The 17,784-nt window shown below is 44.6% G+C and overlaps 1 protein-coding gene across 12 annotated transcripts in view; it reads right to left on the bottom strand.

Annotated features, from left to right (window-relative positions):
• FRYL (FRY like transcription coactivator) overlaps positions 1–17,784 on the bottom strand; it is a 1,894,812-nt gene that overhangs the window by 389,002 nt on the left and 1,488,026 nt on the right. For all 12 annotated transcript variants that reach the window (XM_069201557.1, XM_069201569.1, XM_069201550.1 and 9 more), the window contains one exon: positions 15,816–16,013. In XM_069201557.1, the coding sequence (XP_069057658.1) occupies positions 15,816–16,013 (198 nt within the window). The remainder of the gene's footprint in view (positions 1–15,815; positions 16,014–17,784) is intronic.

Raw genomic sequence — 17,784 nt, 5'->3', positions numbered from 1 at the left:
TGAATCTGCAGCGACTCATGCCACGAACAGATGTACACTGGGCAAGTGACATTTTCCGTTCGATGGCATGTGTAGCTGCAGATACACATGCTGTGGATCGACTAGTAAGCAGTTATCTCCCCAAAAGCGGTGGTTCAGCCTGTAGGAGTTTAAGTAGTTTGAAATAATGTTCTTAGTACAGCCTGACCTACTGTGGCTTGTTGTGCAGTTAACACATCGACACAGTAGTGCTTGGTAAATGTATGAGGCGTAGACCATGTTGCTGCCTTACATATTTCGTTCATTGGAATATTTCCTAGAAAGGCCATGGTAGCCCCTTTCTTTCTGGTTGAGTGTGCCTTTGGTGTAATAGGCAGCTCTCTCTTTGCTTTAAGATAGCAGGTTTGAATACACTTAACTATCCACCTAGCAATGCCTTGTTTTGAAATTGGATTTCCTGTATGAGGTTTTTGAAAGGCAATAAATAGTTGTTTTGTTTTTCTAATTAGTTTCGTTCTGTCAATGTAGTACATTAGTGCTCTTTTGATGTCTAATGTATGTAGTGCTCTTTCAGCTACAGAATCTGGTTGTGGGAAGAACACTGGTAATTCTACTGTTTGATTTAAGTGGAACGGTGAGATAACCTTTGGTACAAATTTGGGATTGTTCTTGTATGGTAAATGCTTGAATCTCGCTCACTCTTCTTAGAGATGTGATGGCAATCAAAAATGCAACTTTCCACGTTAAGTATTGCATTTCACAAGAATGCATGGGCTCGAATGGTGGACCCATGAGTCTTGTTAAGACAATGTTGAGGTTCCATGAAGGAACAGGTGGTGTTCTTGGTGGTATGATTCTCTTTAAGCCTTCCATAAACGCTTTAATGACTGGTATTCTAAATAGTGAAGTTGAATGAGTAATTTGTAGGTAAGCTGATATTGCGGTGAGATGTATTTTTATGGAAGAGAAAGCTAGATTTGATTTTTGCAAATGTAGTAAATATCCTACTATATCTTTTGGAGATGCGTGTAATGGCTGAATTTGATTATTCTGGCAGTAATACACGAATCTTTTCCACTTGTTTGCGTAGCAGTGTCTAGTGGTAGGTTTCCTAGCTTGTTTTATGACCTCCATACATTCTTGTGTGAGGTGCAAGTGTCCGAATTCTAGGATTTCAGGAGCCAAATTGCTAGATTCAAAGATGCTGGATTTGGATGTCTGTTCTGTTGTTTTTGTTGTGTTAACAGATCTGGTTTGTTGGGTAGTTTGACATGAGGTACTACTGACAGGTCTAGTAGTGTCGTGTACCAAGGTTGCCTCGCCCATGTTGGTGCTATTAGTATGAGTTTGAGTTTGTTTTGACTCAACCTGTTTACTACATATGGAAGGAGAGGGAGAGGGGGAAAAGCGTATGCAAAGATCCCTGACCAGTTCATCCATAGAGCATTGCCTTGGGATTGATCTTGTGGGTACCTGGATGCGAAGTTTTGGCATTTTGAGTTTTCCTTTGTTGCAAATAGATCTATTTGAGGTGTTGCCCAAATTTGAAAGTAATTGTTTAGTATTTGGGGGTGAATTTCCCATTTGTGGGTTTGTTGGTGATCTCGAGAGAGATTGTCTGCCAACTGGTTCTGAATCCCTGGAATAAATTGTGCTATTAGGCGAATGTGGTTGTGAATCGCCCAATGCCATATTTTCTGTGTTAGGAGGCACAACTGTGTCGAGTGTGTCCCTCCTTGTTTGTTTAGATAATACATTGTTGTCATGTTGTCTGTTTTGACAAGAATGTATTTTTGGGTTATTATGGGTTGAAATGCTTTCAGCGCTAGAAATACTGCTAACATTTCCAAGTGATTTATGTGAAACTGTCTCTGATGTATGTCCCATTGTCCTTGGATGCTGTGTTGATTGAGGTGTGCTCCCCACCCTGTCATGGAAGCATCTGTTGTTATGACGTATTGTGGCACTGGGTCTTGGAAAGGCCGCCCTCTGTTTAAATTTGTACTGTTCCACCAGAGAAGCGAGATGTATGTTTGGCGGTCTATCAACACCAGATCTAGAAGTTGACCCTGTGCTTGTGACCATTGTGATGCTAGGCACTGTTGTAAGGGCCGCATGTGCAATCTTGCGTTTGGGACAATGGCTATGCATGAAGACATCATGCCTAGTACTTTCATTACCATTCTGACTTGTATCTTTTGTGTTGGATACATGGCCTGTATTACTTTGTGAAATGTTTGAACCCGTTGTGGACTTGGAGTGGCAATCCCTTTTGCTGTGTTGATTGTCGCTCCTAAGTATTGCTGCGTTTGACACGGCAAAAGGTGTGACTTCGCATAGTTGATGGAGAAACCTAGCCTGTGAAGGGTTTGTATGACATATTTTGTGTGCTGTGAACACTGTTTTAGCGTGTTGGTTTTGATTAACCAGTCGTCTAAGTACGGGAACACATGTATTTGCTGCCTTCTGATATGTGCAGCTACTACTGCCGGGCATTTTGTAAAAACTCTTGGCGCAGTTGTTATTCCGAATGGCAACACTTTGAATTGGTAATGTATTCCTTGGAATACGAACCTTAGGTATTTCCTGTGTGAAGGATGTATTGGTATATGGAAATACGCATCTTTTAGATCTAATGTTGTCATGTAGTCTTGCTATTTGAGCAGTGGGATTACGTCTTGTAACGTGACCATGTGAAAGTGGTCTGATTTTATGTAGGTATTTAGTGTTCTGAGATCTAGTATTGGTCTCAGAGTTTTGTCCTTTTTGGGTATTAGAAAGTACAGTGAGTAAACTCCTGTGTTTTTTTGTTGAATTGGCACTAATTCTATTGCGTCCTTTTGTAGCAATGCTTGAACTTCTAGTCCTAGAAGATCTATATGTTGTTTTGACATATTGTGTGTTTTCGGTGGGACGTTTGGAGGGAATTGGCGAAATTCTATGCAATAACCATGCTGGATAATTGCTAAGACCCAAGTGTCTGTTGTTATTTCCTCCCAAAGTTTGTAAAATTGGCTTAGCCTTCGTCCCACAGGTGTTATGTGATGGGGGTGTGTGACTTGTGAGTCACTGCTTATTTTGAGGGGTTTTGGGGCCTTGGAATTTTCCTATTTTTTGGGAATTGGCCCCCTCTAAATTGCCCCCGAAAACCTCCCCTCTGATATTGACCCTGGTAGGTTGGCCTTGTTTGTGAGGTTGTGGTTTCTGTGGGTTGACCTCGAAACCCTCCCCTAAAAGGTGTTTTCCGAAATGTGCCTCTGCTCTGCGGGGAGTAGAGGGCACCCATGGCTTTGGCTGTATCGGTGTCCTTTTTGAGTTTTTCGATGGCAGTGTCTACCTCCGGCCCAAACAATTGCTGTTCATTAAACGGCATATTGAGCACAGCCTGCTGGATTTCCGGTTTAAACCCAGAAGTGCGCAGCCATGCGTGCCTTCGTATTGTGACTGCAGTGTTTATTGTCCTTGCAGCTGTATCTGCTGCATCCATGGAAGACCGTATCTCATTATTTGAGATACTTTGTCCCTCTTCTACCACCTGTTGCGCTCTTTTTTGGAACTCCTTGGGTAAGTGTTCGATGAAATGTTGCATTTCATCCCAATGAGCCCTGTAGTATCTTGCCAAAAGTGCTTGTGAACTGGCAATACGCCACTGATTTCCTGCTTGTGCAGCAACCCTTTTTCCCGCAGCATCAAATTTGCGGCTCTCCTTGTCTGGAGGTGGTGCGTCGCCTGAGGTATGAGAGTTGGCTCTCTTACAAGCTGCCCCCACAACTACTGAGTCTGGTGTTAGTTGTGTTGTAATATATATATTGGATCTGTGGGCGGTGGCTTATATTTTTTCTCCACCCTTGGAGTTATGGCTCTGCCTTTAACTGGATCCTGAAATATTTGTTTTGAATGTCTTAGCATTCCTGGGAGCATGGGAAGGCTTTGATACTGGCTCTGGGTGGAGGATAGGGTGTTAAAGAGAAAGTCATCCTCAATTGGTTCCGAATGTAAGGAGACATTGTGAAACTCGGCTGCCCTTGCGACCACCTGTGTATAGGATGTACTGTCCTCAGGTGGTGACGGTTTTGTAGGATAAGAGTCTGGGCTATTGTCAGACACTGGAGCATCGTAGAGGTCCCATGCATCGGGATCATCCTGACTCATTGTGGTATGAGCTGGTGAGTGCATTAGTGGTGGAGTTGTCGCTGGTGATGCATGTGTTGATGGTGGTGGAGAAGGTGGTGGGGTTGTTTTCTTTGCCACCTTTGCCTGTGGTTGCTTGTCCCCTTGTTGAAAGGCAAGTTTCCTTTTAATCTTGATTGGGGGAAGAGTGGTTATCTTCCCTGTGTCTTCATGAATATGAAGCCTTCTCTGCGTGTAGTCAGGCTCTACAGCTTGAAGCTCCTCTCCAAATCTATGTAATTGGGTGGTTAACCCTTGTTCCTCTGTATAGGAACTAGTTTTCGGCTCCGAGGCTGGATGTTTCGGGACCGAAACCTTTTTGGAAGTCTTTTTCGGCTCCGAAGAAATTTTCTTTGGTTTCGGCGCGGTGTCTCGGTGCCGAATATCTTCGGTGCCGCTGTCTCTGTGCCGAAGTTTCTCGGAGCCGCTGTCTCGGCTCCGAGGTTGCTGTGTGGCGGTATCACGACCGGAGTCGGATGACTTCGACACCAGCATGCCCTTTTTTGGTGCCTTGGGTCGGTCACCTAGTTTTTGGGTTAAGCCATGGCCTGTTGGCGGTGGCGTCCCCTGGGCTTTTGTGGACTTTTCGTGAGTCCTTATTTTCGACGTCTTACTCACGGTTGTTGTTTCTTCGGCGTCGAGTTCTTCTGAATCCGACTCGTGGATGGAGAAAGCTTCTTCTTCCTCCTCGAACCGTTGTTGACCTGTCGGCGTGGATGCCATTTGTAATCTCCTGGCTCTTCGGTCTCTCAGCGTCTTCCTCGACCAAAACGCTCGACAGGCTTCACACGTATCCTCCTTGTGCTCGGGGGACAAGCACAAGTTACAGACCAGATGCTGATCCGTATACGGATATTTGTTATGGCATTTTGGACAGAAGCGGAACGGGGTCCGTTACATCAGTCTTGAAGTCGCACGCGGTCGGGCCGACCAGGCCCCGACGGGGGATCGAAATTACCCCGAAGGGCCACCGGAGCTCTTCAAAATTCGGTGTCGATTTGTTCTAACTAACCCGATACCGAACGCAACAATACCGACGTTTTTTTCCGAGATTCTAACTAACTTTCCGACCCGAAACACGGAGCGAAAAGGAACACCTCCGAACCCGATGGCGGAAAAAAAACAATCTAAGATGGAGTCGACGCCCATGCGCAATGGAATCGAAGTGGGAGGAGTCCCTCGGTCTCGTGACTCGAAAAGACTTCTTCGAAGAAAAACAACTTGTAACACTCCGAGCCCAACACCAGACGGCGGACTGTGCACAGCATGTGTATCTGCAGCTACACATGCCATCGAATATATATATATATATATATATTATATATATATATATATATATATATATATATATATATATATAGAGAGAGAGAGAGAGATTTTTTTTTAGGGGACGGGAGCTGCCCCCCCAGCTGACTGATCTTGGCCCTGGGGACCGGCCTAATTTTCTTTTGGGTGGGGGAAACGTGGTCCCCCTCCCTAGACCGACCTCAGCCCTGGGAACCCCATTCCCCTAACCCGGCCATGGGACCTGGGTGCCTCCCACAGCACCCAGTCACAATGTTGGAGACTGTGGGGAGAGCCTCAAGGCCTCCACAGTCCTAGCTGGCCAACACACCGCTTGCGGGAGACAGCACTGCTCTCTCAGAGAGAGAGCTGCTAGAGCATCTCCCTCTCTGTGAGAGCAATTGTTTCCTCTGTCTCTGCAATGAGGCCAGGCGGACCCCCTCATCCATTTTAACAACTGCCCAGGGAGGTAGTGGTCCCAAGGGATGTCCCCCACCTCCAAAACATGAATGCCCCCGGGACGTGGCCACCCAGGGGCTTGAAAAAACTACAAGCACAGGATCATACACTTTTTTTAAAAACAGGTTTCTGCAAATTTGCGACATCGTTGCAAAATCGCTGCAATTTAAAAAAAAAAAATTGTTGCGTTTTTAGCCTGGGGTGAGGATTGGGGGTCCCAGACGCCAGCACCAGAACTAAGGGGTCAGGGTGCCTCTACCGTGGCCCCTTGTCTTTTTTTTTTAATTAACTTTTTAGTGGTGCCCACACTTCCTGGTTTAAGTGTAGGTAGCCAATCAGAGCTGTGCATTTGCCATGCACGAACTCTTAATCGTTGCGACCTCAGAGATACAAATTAGTTCCACTTTTAATATCTCCTGAATGGATTTACACCTAATAAGCGCAAGCGTAATCTGCTTACCGAAACCTAGTGTTTTGCCAAATTTGGTGTAATTCTGTCCAGTGGTTCGGGCTGTAGCATTGTTCATAAGTCCTATGGGAATTAACATGGGAAATGCAGCTTTTTTGACCCCTCCTTTTTCTCGGCCCCCACTTAACTAATCATCCCGAAACTTTCTCTGTGCAACAAGAATCACCAGGTTACTTGTTTTGGAACATTTCATGAAGATTCGTCCAATAGTGCTGTGCCAAAGATACAGGCAAGTCAAGAAACGCTTTTTATATGGAAACATGTTCCTAACTAGAACGACCGCTGCTAGGATGTATATACGGAAAATGTCACTTACCCAGAGTACATCTGTTCGTGGCACGTACTGCAGATTCACATGCTATGCATATCCATTCCGACATCTAGTGTTGGGCTCGGAGTGTTACAAGTTGCTTTTCTTCAAAGAAGTCTTTTCGGAGTCATGGGATCGAGTGACTCCTCCTCTCTGTACCATTGCGCATGGGCATCGACTCCGTTGTTAGATTGTTTTCCCGCAGAGGGTGAAGAAAGGAGTGATAAGAGTATATAAAAGAAAAGAGATGTCCATGTAAATGTATGTACAAATGTTTGTAACTTAAACGACTACAGGCGTCCGGGGAGGAGGGAGGGTGCATGAGAATCTGCAGCACTACATGCCACAAACAGATGTATACTGGGTAAGTGACATTTTCCGTTCAATGGCATGTGTAGCTGCAGATACACATGCTATGCATAGACTACAAAGCAGTTACTCTTCCCAAAAAGCGTTGGCTAGTCTATAGGAGTTGAAGTTGTTTGGAATAATGTTCTTAAGACAGCTTGGCCTACGGTGGCTTATTGCTGGGAGAAAACATCAACACAGTAGTGTTTTGTAAATGTATGAGGGGTTGACCATGTAGCTGCTTTACATATATCAACCATTGGTATGTTTCCTAAAAATGCCATTGTTGCACCCTTCTTTCTTTTAGAATGTGCTTTAGGAGTGATCAAAAGTTGTCTTTTTGCTTTGATTTAACATGTATGTATACATCTAACAATCCATCTTGCTAAAACTTCTTTTGATATAGGATTGCCTGTATGTGGATGTTGGAAAGCAACAAAAAGTTGTTTTGTTTTCCTAAACTGTTTAGTTCTGTCTATGTAGTACATAAGAGCTCTTTTTCGATCTAGGGTATGAAGAGCTCGTTCTGCCTGTGGAAAGAAGACTGGCAATTCCACTGTTTGATTGATGTGAAAATGAGATACTACTTTTGGTAAAAATTTTGGATTTGTTCTTAGTACAACCATATGTTTGTGCACTTGGGAAAAAGGTTCTTGAAGATTGAATGCTTGTATTTCACTAACTCTTCTTAAAGAAGTAATAGCTACAAGGATGGCGACCTTCCATGTTGAAAATTGAATTTGGCAAGAATGCATGGGTTCAAAAGGTGGTCCCAGGACTCTTGTAAGTACAATATTTAAATTCCACGATGGAACTGGTGGTGTTCTGGGTGGAATGATGCATTTTAATCCTTCCATGAAGGCTTTGATAGCAGAAACTCTGAATAGAGATGTATGTTGAATAGTTTGTGAGTATGCAGTTAGGTGTATTTTTATGGAGAAAAAAGCCAAATTTGATTTCTGTAAATGAAGTAAATAGCATACAGTATCTTGTATAGATGCTGTAAGTGGATCTATGGTCTTAGACTGACAATAGTAGACAAATCTTTTCCACTTGTTTGCGTAGCACTGTCTAGTAGTGGGTTTTCGTGCTTGTTTAATTACTTCCATCCATTCAGCTGAAAGATTTAAGTAACCAAAATCTATGACTTCAGGAGCCAAATCGCTAGATTGAGAGCATTAGGGTTTGGATGCCTGATTTGACCTTTGTTTTGTGTTAACAAATCTGGTCTGTTTGGGAGTTTGGAGTGAGGTACTACAGATAGGTCTAATAGTGTTGTGTACCAAGGCTGGCTTGCCCATGTTGGTGCTATGAGTATCATGTTGAGTGACGTTTGATGCAATTTGTTGACCAGATATGGAAGGAGAGGGGGAAAAGCGTAAGCAAATATCCCTGACCAATTGATCCATCAAGCATTGCCCTTGGATAGGGGATGTGGGTGTCTGGATGCAAAGTTTTGGCATTTTGTGTTTTCGCTTGTTGCGAATAGATCTATGTCTGGTGTTCCCCACATTTGAAACTACTTTTGAAGTACTTGGGGTGAACCTCCCATTCGTGTGTCTGTTGGTGATTTCTGCTGAGGAGATCTGCCAACTGAGTGTCTATTCCTGGAATGTATTGTGCTAGTAGATGAATCTGATTGTGAATTGTCCATTTCCAAATTGTCCCTCCCTGTTTGTTGAGATAATACATGGTTGTAATGTTGTCTGTTATGAGAACATTCTTCTGTTTGAGAAGACGTTGAAATGCTTTTAGGGCAAGGAACACAGCTAATAATTCTAAGTGGTTTATGTGTAGCTGTTTCTTTTTGACATCCTATTGCCCTTGAATGGTGTGATTGTTTAGGTGAGCTCCCCAACCAATCATTGATGCATCTGTTGTAATTATGGTCTGAGGCACAGGGTCTTGAAACAACCACCCCTTCATTAAATTGCTGCGATTCCACCATTGAAGGGACATATGTGTTTGGCTGTCATTCAACACTAGGTTTTGAAGTTGACTGTGTGCCTGTGACCATTGTTGTGCAAGGCACTGTTGTAAGGGCCTCATGTTTAATCTTGCATGTGGGACTATTGACATGCAAGATGCCGTCATTCCTAAAATCTTCATGATAAATCTTACAGTGTATTGTTGATTTGGCTGTAAGAGTGGATTAGATTTTGGAAAGCTAGCATCGTTTGGATATTTGGGTACGCTAGAGCTAGTTGAGTTTTTAGGATAGCACCTAGATACAGTTGTAGCTGTGCTGGTTGAAGGTGTGACTTTTGGTAGGTTATAGAAAATCCTAGTATGTGCAGAGTTTCAATCACATAACATGTATGTTTTTGGCATTGTGTACTATTGCTTGATTTTATTAGCAAATGGTCTAGATATGGAAATACATGGATGTGTTGTCTTCTTAAGTATGCCACTACTACTGCTAGACACTTTGTGAACACCCTTGGGGCTGTTGTTATGCCAAATGGCAACACTTTGAACTGGTATTGTTTTCCTGCTGTTACAAACCTGAGGTATTTTCTATGAGCTGGGTGGATGGGTATGTGGAAATACACATCTCTGAGGTCTAGAGCAGTCATAAAATCTTGTTTTTGCAGCAGTGGAATAACATCTTGCAGAGTTACCATATGGAAATGTTCTGACAAGATGTAAAGATTGAGGGGCCAGAGGTCTAATATTGGCCTGAGGGTGCTATCTTTTTGGGGAATTAGGAAATATAGTGAGTATACTACTGTTCTTTGTTGGGACTGTGGAACTAATTCTATTGTATGTTTGAGGAGTAGAGTTGAACCTCTTGTTGTAACAGAACTGTATGTTCTGGGGACAACTTGTGATATATTGGTGGAATGTTTTGAAGGGGTGGTTATCAATTCTAGGCAATAGCCATTGCGGATAATTGATAATACCCAGTTATATGTGGTGATATTTTGCCAATGAGAGTGGAACTGCTGTAGTCTTCCCCCCACAGGAGATGTGTGGAGTGGAAGAGAGGGAAGGAAGTCACTGCTTTGGTTGTGTTGTTGTTTGTTTGGAGGTTTGGAATTTACCTCTATTCCTAGGGTATTGACCTCTATATGTTCCTCTAAACCAACCGCGTTGATACTGGGTTTGATATGGTTGCTTTGTTTGTGAGGTAGAAGCCTCTGAGGATTGTGCTTAAAAACCTCCTCGAATCTGAGGCCTGCGAAATTAACCTCTATGTGGTGTACAAAGCGTCCATTGCTTTCACAGTATACGAGTCCTTTCTCAATTTTTCAATTGAAGTGTCCACTTCTGGGCCAAAGAGGTGCCTCTTATCAAAAGTCATGTGAAGTACAGACAGCCTGTTGAATTTCTGGTCTAAAACCAGAGGAGCATAGCCATGCATGTCTTCTGATTGTGATGGCCGTGTTTAGGCTCCTTGCAGCTGTATCAGCAGCATCAAGGGCAGATCTTATTTGATTGTTACTAATGGCTTGCCCTTCCTCTACCACTTGTTGTGCCCGCTTTTGGAGTACTTTTGGGAGATGCTGTATGATATTCTGCATCTCATCCCAATGGGCTCTATTATAGCGGGCTAGCAGTGCTTGAGAATGAGCAATTCTCTGATTTGCTGCCTGAGAAGCAACTCTTTTCCAAGCAGTGTCAAATTTTCTGCTCTCTTTACCAGGAGGAGGTGCATCTCCTGAAGACTGGCTATTTGCCCTTGTTCGTGCTGCACTAACCACCACTCAATCTGGAGGCACCTGATGAATAATATAATCTGGGTCAGAGGGTGCAGGCTTATATTTTTCTCTATTTTAGGTGTGATAATTCTAGATTTTACAGGCTCACTAAAAATTTGATCTGTGTTTTATTCCATGCCTGGTAACATTGGGAGGCACTGGTACTTGGAGTATGTTGAAGATAATGTATTAAATAAAAATTCTTCTTCTACTGGCTCTGAATGCATGGTTACCCCATGATAAGCTGCAGCCCTGGCTATGACCTGGTTGTATGATGTGGTATCTTCAGGTGGAGATGATTTGGATAGGTAAGTACCTGGGCCATTATCTGGGATGGGATCAGGGTCATAAAGATCCCATGGGTCTGCTATATCTTCTTGTGAATAAAATGAGTGTGTTGGAGAAGGCATTGGTGGAGGGTTGGTGTGGGGTGAGACAAATAATTGTGGAGAATGAGAAGGAGAAGTATAAGGAGGTATTGGCTTCTCCTTTCGCTTTTACATCTTTGCTGGTGGATGTACAGTGTCCAGTTCCTCTTGGAAAGCCAGCTTCCTTTTTCTTTTTAAAGGAGGTGCAGTAACAATCCTTCCTGTGTCTTTATGGATGTGTATCCTGGATTGTCTGTAGGAAGTAGGCTCTGTATATACTATCTCAAAGTAAAGAGATAGCATGCACATAGTCCAAGGGTTCCCCTTAGAGGTAGGATAGTGGCAAAATCAGATAATTCTAATGCTCTATTTTGTGGTAGTGTGGTCGAGCAGTAGGCTTATCAGAGGGCAGTGTTAAGCAATTTTTGTACACACACAGGCAATAAATGAGGAACACATATTCAAAGACTTAACTCCAGGCCAAACGTTTTTTTATATAGAAAAATATTTTTTCTTAATTTATTTTTAGAACCACAAGTTCAAGATTTGAAGTAAATACATAAAATGCAAGGTACTCCACACAGGTAAGTTAGGAACTTTGAATTAGAGCAATACCATATACAGTTTTAGTAAAAATGGCAATAAGCTATTTTGAAAGTGGGGACAGTGCAAAAGTCAACAGTTCCTTCGGGAGGTAAGTAATGGTTAGTTTGTCAGGTAAGTAAGACACTTACAAGTCTCAGTTCCTGCACATAGGCAGCCCACCGTTGGGGGTTCAAGGCAACCCCAAAGTTACCACACCAGCAGTTCAGGGCCGGTCAGGTGCAGAGGTCAAAGAGGTGCCCAAAACACATAGGTGCCTATGAAGAACAGGGGTGCTCCGGTTCCAGTCTGCCTACAGGTAAGTATCTGCGTCTTCGGAGGGCAGACCGGGGGGTTTTGTAGAGCACTGGTGGGGACACAAGTAGGCACACAAAACACACCCTCAGCTGCACAGTGGCGGCCGGGTGCAGTGTGCAAAGCAGGCGTCGGGTTTGTAATTAAAATCAATGGAGGGACACGGGGGTCACTCTAACGGTGCAGGCAGGACACTGGGGAGCTTCTCGGGCCAGCCACCGACTGGGCTAGGCAGAGGGTCGCCTGGTGGTCACTCTGGTACTAAGGGTCGGTTCCTTCTGGTCCTGGGGGCTGCGGGTGTAGTGCTTGGTCCAGGCATTGGGGTCCTTGTTACAGGCAGTCGAGGTCAGGGAAGCCACTTGATTCTCTCTGCATGCGTCGCTGTGGGGATCCAGGAGGGTCTTCTCAGGCTACTCACGAGGTCGCAGTCGTCTGGGAGACCTCCCTGTAGTGTTGGTTCTCTGGAGCTCGAGCCGGGGGTGTCGGGTGCAGAGGGTGAAGTCTCACGCTTGCGGTGGGAAGAGTGAGGTCTTTAAAAGTTGTCGAAAAGTTGTTGCTGCTGTTGAGCAGAGCCGCTGCTCACAGGAGTTTCTTGGTCCTTTGGTTCAGGGCAGTCCTCTGAGGCTTCAGAGGTCGCTGGTCCCTGTCGGATGCATTGCTGTTGCAGTTTTCTTTGAAAAGGATCGGGCCAAAGCAGTTGTCTCTGTTGTCTCTGCAGGGCTTTCAGGTCAGCAGACCTTCTTGTTTCAGGTTGCAGGAATCTGATTTCCTGGGTTCTGGGGTGCCCCTAAATACTAAATTTAGGGGTGTGTTTAGGTCTAGGGGGCAGTAGCCAATGGCAACACCCTCTTTGTGCTTCCTCCCTGTGGGGAGGGGGCACATCCCTAATCCTATTGGAGGAATCCTCCAAACGTAAGATGGAGGATTTCTAAAGGCAGGGGGCACCTCAGCTCAGGACACCTTAGGGGCTGTCCTGACTGGTGGGTGACTCCTCCTTGTTTTTCTCATTATCTCCTCCAGCCTTACCACCAAAAAGTGGGGGCAGTGGCCGGAGGGGCGGGCATCTCCATTAGCTGGGATGCCCTGGGGTGCTGTAACAAAAGGCATGAGCCTTTGAGGATCTCTGCCAGGTGTTACAGTTCTTGCAGGAGGGGTTGAGAAGCACCTCCACACAGTACAGGCTTTGTTCCTGGCCACAGAGTGACAAAGGCACTCTCCCGATGTGGCCAGCAACTCGTCTGGTTGTGGCAGGCTGGCAGAAACTGGTCAGCATAGCACTAGGCGGCGGACTGATATTCAGGGGGCATCTCTAAGATGCTCTCTGGGTGCTTTTTACAATAAGTTGCACACTGGCATCAGTGTGCATTTATTGTGCTGAGAAGTTTGATACTAAACTTCCCAGAATTCAGTGTAGCCAGTATGGAACTGTGGAGTTCGTGTTTGACAAACTCCCAGATCATATACTCAGTATGGCTACCCTGCACCTACAATGTCTAAGGGTTTGCTTAGACACTGTAGGGGCATAATGCTCATGCACATATGCCCTTACCTGTGGTATAGTGCACCCTGCCTTAGGGCTGGAAGGCCTGCTAGAGGGGTGACTTACCTATGTCACAGGCAGTGGGAGGTTGGCATGGTACTCTGAGGGGAGTGCCATGTCGACTTAGTCATTTTCTCCCCACCAGCACACACAAGCTATGAGGCAGTATGCATGTGTTGAGTGAGGGGTCCCCAGAGTGGCATAAGACATGCTGCAGCCCTTAGAGACCTTCCCTGGCATCAGGGCCCTTGGTACCAGGGGTACCAGTTACAAGGGACTTACCCGAGTGCCAGGGTTGTGCCAATTGTGGGGACAAAGGTACAGTTTAGGGAAAGAACACTGATGCTGGGGCCTGGTTAGCAGGGTCCCAGCACAGTTTCAAATCATAACTTAGCATCAGCAAAGGCAAAATGTCAGGGGGTAACCCTGCCAAGGAGGCATTTCCTTACAAGCCTGTACTGCCAAACTATGGTGAGTAGGATGTCTAATTAAACAATCTGGATTACCCGGGTCTGGCCGGTGCCTATGAGATATAGCCGATCAACAGTGGCCCCTGTGTCACTGTAAGGAAGCACAGGTTCAACTCCAGTTTGTCCTTGATGAAGAACATTAATGAGAGGATCAGAGGACAATTCCACTAAATGATGTGTCAAAACCAAAATCACAGCAACCCTTCTCAGCATGTCAGCTAGAGAGGAACTTGCTGTCGTAGTAAGGTCAGGGGATGAAAGAAGGCTTGAGGCTGGGGAACAATCCAAACCACTAGCCGTAGATAAATCAGCTATGCTGTATAAGAGGCTGCTAAACCTGTGAAATGTGTGGTATATCCATAGCCTCTTAACCATGTCCCACAGAAATACAAACAAGACGGGACTCCCAGAATGTGGCGTGGGGTCAGGGATAACTGGCATGACTGTCACCGTACCCAACGTCGAGAGGAGCAGAGAAGGCAAATCCTTGATGTCTATGCCAACTTCAGACAGGGAAAGGGACGCAGGGTCGATCGGCACCGCCGGAGTTGGCTGATCAGATGCCAGCGCAGAAGATGTGAATCCCGAAAGGCTGTGCACCGGCATTGTAGCGGCTTCATCAACTATAGTCAGAGGCCTAACTGAAGTCAAGGGTGAGGCCGCCAGCATGTACTCATTCAAGATCTCTTGTACCTCCTTGGGGCCACCAGGCGCTCCAGGGGAAAGTGAGTTTCCAAAAATAGCCTGAAGGGAATTGTAGAATTCACGCATCTGGGTGATCGTCAGCCCGGGAAAGGGAGAGAAATGCAGGGCAGACTCAGGCCTCGACTCCTCAGCCGAAGAATGGTGAGAGGCCAAACACGGGGAAGTCGGTAACTTCTGCGACTTTGACCGCCTACGTCGGGACTTACCTCGTGATGTCAACGAAGAAAGACATCTATGAGAACAACTCCATGACCGGGCCTGTGACTGGACTTCGGTACGAGAAGGAGACTGTGACCGACATGCAGACTGGGACTGCTCCAACATCTGCAACACTAGAAGCTTCATATGTAATTCCTGCAGAGCCTTGGGCCGGAGACACTGACAGGAGTCTCGTCGTGGTGCTCTTCCAGGCACCACAAACAAACAGAGAGTGGGGGTCCGTATTAGGCATTTGTTGTCCACAGGACCCACAGGGCCAAAAGCCTGAAGACATGGACAGCAAAAGCACACTGCTCCGTCGACGAAAATGACAAAGTAAGCCGAAAATGGCCAAACCAACTGTTACAGGGTCCGTGTTGCTAATGCATAAATGCAGGAACTGAGGTCGCTGAGAGGGTTATATGGACCTGTTTGACATCACATCCGGTGGATGACATCGACACCAAGTCACGTGATGCCCTTTACCGATGCGCAGATGTACTAGTGAACAGATGTTCACGGATCCAAGCTCACGCCTGGGGAGGATTTTAAAGTAAGAAATCTATGACTAGATGACTATCAGATCATTCATACTGACCCAGAAGCTCAGTGAGATTGTTAATTGCTTCAGACCACATCTCTCAGTATCAGGTTACCCACAGTGGCTATCATTTGTGTCCCCTAGAATGCAGTGCAGATAACCACATCACATATCTCATGTGTGAGATTTCAAGCACAAGTGTGGCATTCAATGGTAAAGGGAGGGTGCAAGCTCTGCTACCTGCCAACTTTATACGGCCTTTGGATTGTGCCTCTTAACAGTGAGTGTATATTCAGATAAACATGCTGAGTGTCCACAAAAACATTAATAAACATATTAATGAGATCCTTCAATTTTGTTTAAGTCCATTACCCACCTCTGTAATATCAAAATGAAAGTCTAGCGTCTTTCCAGGAAGTTCTTTGGATGGACAACTGAAGATTTTTGCAAAAGATATTTCAGGAGATCCTAATTCTCCTGTGTTTGTCTTTGGAGCATCACTAGGAACAACCAAACTTGCCGATCGAGACACCACCAGTTTCAGAATGTTTAGTGCTTCTTTCCAGTATGGACTCTGATGGGAAAGAGTATTTGTATTAATATACTGTTACCAAATTACCTATTTACAATTTAACAAGCATCACATTTTGAAAGACCATAGGCATTCATATTCTAGACAAAACCAACTATGCATCTTTGCCACACCACATTGTTCATGAGATAGTGGTAAGCACAGTTGTCACAAAGATTCAGCTGACCACTCTCTCCTCCTTTGCAGATTTACTCTCTCAAACCTCCACTTTTAACCAAAGAAGGATACTGCCTTTGCATGCATGAACTTCTTTCTCAGATAGCTCACACCACAAAACTCAATCTCAAACTATTACCGGATATCCTTCCATTATAGCCAAACTCTTCTATATAATCCTTATCCTCGCCATTTATTCTTATCCATATAAACCACTAAGGACACTTTAATCACTACTTGCTTCCCTTACCTTCCACGCATCTCTTCAAATGATTACATAGGAACATGGATTACAAATGTGAAACCTTTCTTTCTTCAAAGATCCAAACAACCCAACTGTCCTCATTTCTGTATCAAATCCCAACACAGTTTTGTGTACCTGCTTCATCTCAAAATGTAAAGACCTCTCCTGCTTATAACACATCACTGTACTAAAAAAGTGAGCAGTTGATTATGCAGTTGCATACCACTCCCTATCCGTACCATTCTCTGCCCTAAATGGGGTGGGTTGGCTCAAACCATTCACCCAACTACCAGTCTAGTTCCTCTCCTTGTCGGCAAAACCCTTCAGAGAGGAGTTTTCTAGATGATTACTGACTACCACTCCGTCAAAAATCTCTGCAATCTAATCCAGTTAGGCTTTTTTTAGTAGCATACCCAGGACAGTATCCTTTGCCACATCTGCCTTATTTATTTTCTTCCGTCACAATGATTTCCTCGTTCACACAGACCCTTCCAAACGGCTCTGCAAACTCCATTCTGTTCACCACAAAGTCGTTCTGGCATCCATATCGGCCACTAAAAGGGTTCTTCACTCGCACAGCTCCTAAATAGAGGGACGGCCCTCTAATTCAGTGTACGTCAGTCCAAGGCTCGATAGGGATTTGTTGCTCTCTTCTAAGTTTAACATCGTCCTAAGTGGTAATCTCCTACTTCTATTACATCTGCAGGCTACAAAAACTAATTATCTCCTTTGCCCCATCATCTCCATCTCCCACAGCAAAAAAACGATTTCCTCACTGTCATGCGGTAGAGAATGCAAATGTTAGAAGCGGTTAGTAAAATCAGAAATATGGAAACGTTACTCACTTACCTTAGTTCTTTTCCAGTGGAATCCTCATGAGCATTGAGTAGTCCCGACCAACACATGGGGATCCCAGAACAATTTTAAAATTATACATATATGTATATTTAACTCTACAACAGTACATTACACATATTTTCAGCCTAAAGGAAGGCTGAAAATGGCCAGATTGTATTTAATTTTCATTTTAACAAAGAAACCAATTAGTCTGACAGAAAAGTGACCACAAAAAATCTTTCCCAAATCCTTTTATTTCAAAAGGAAAAGAAAAGGGAACGTGTGACATTGTTAGCCAACAGGTTGCAATGCAAGTCATACAAAAGAAAAGCTGGCACTGTGCTTTTACGAACCTCACAAAACACCCTGCATCTTATCACGCCTCACAGGTCATTTTTTTTTTTTTTTTAACATAAACTAGAGGCTCCTGGGTAAAAAAATCGTTGAAATCTGTAGTAGTACCTGTCTGGGAGGTGGGAGGGTTGCTTGTGACTTTGATGAGGATTCTCCTGGAAG

Source organism: Pleurodeles waltl, chromosome 1_2 (assembly GCF_031143425.1).
Source record: "Pleurodeles waltl isolate 20211129_DDA chromosome 1_2, aPleWal1.hap1.20221129, whole genome shotgun sequence".
Lineage (NCBI taxonomy): Eukaryota > Metazoa > Chordata > Amphibia > Caudata > Salamandridae > Pleurodeles > Pleurodeles waltl.
This window is presented reverse-complemented; position numbering and strand designations above follow the sequence as displayed.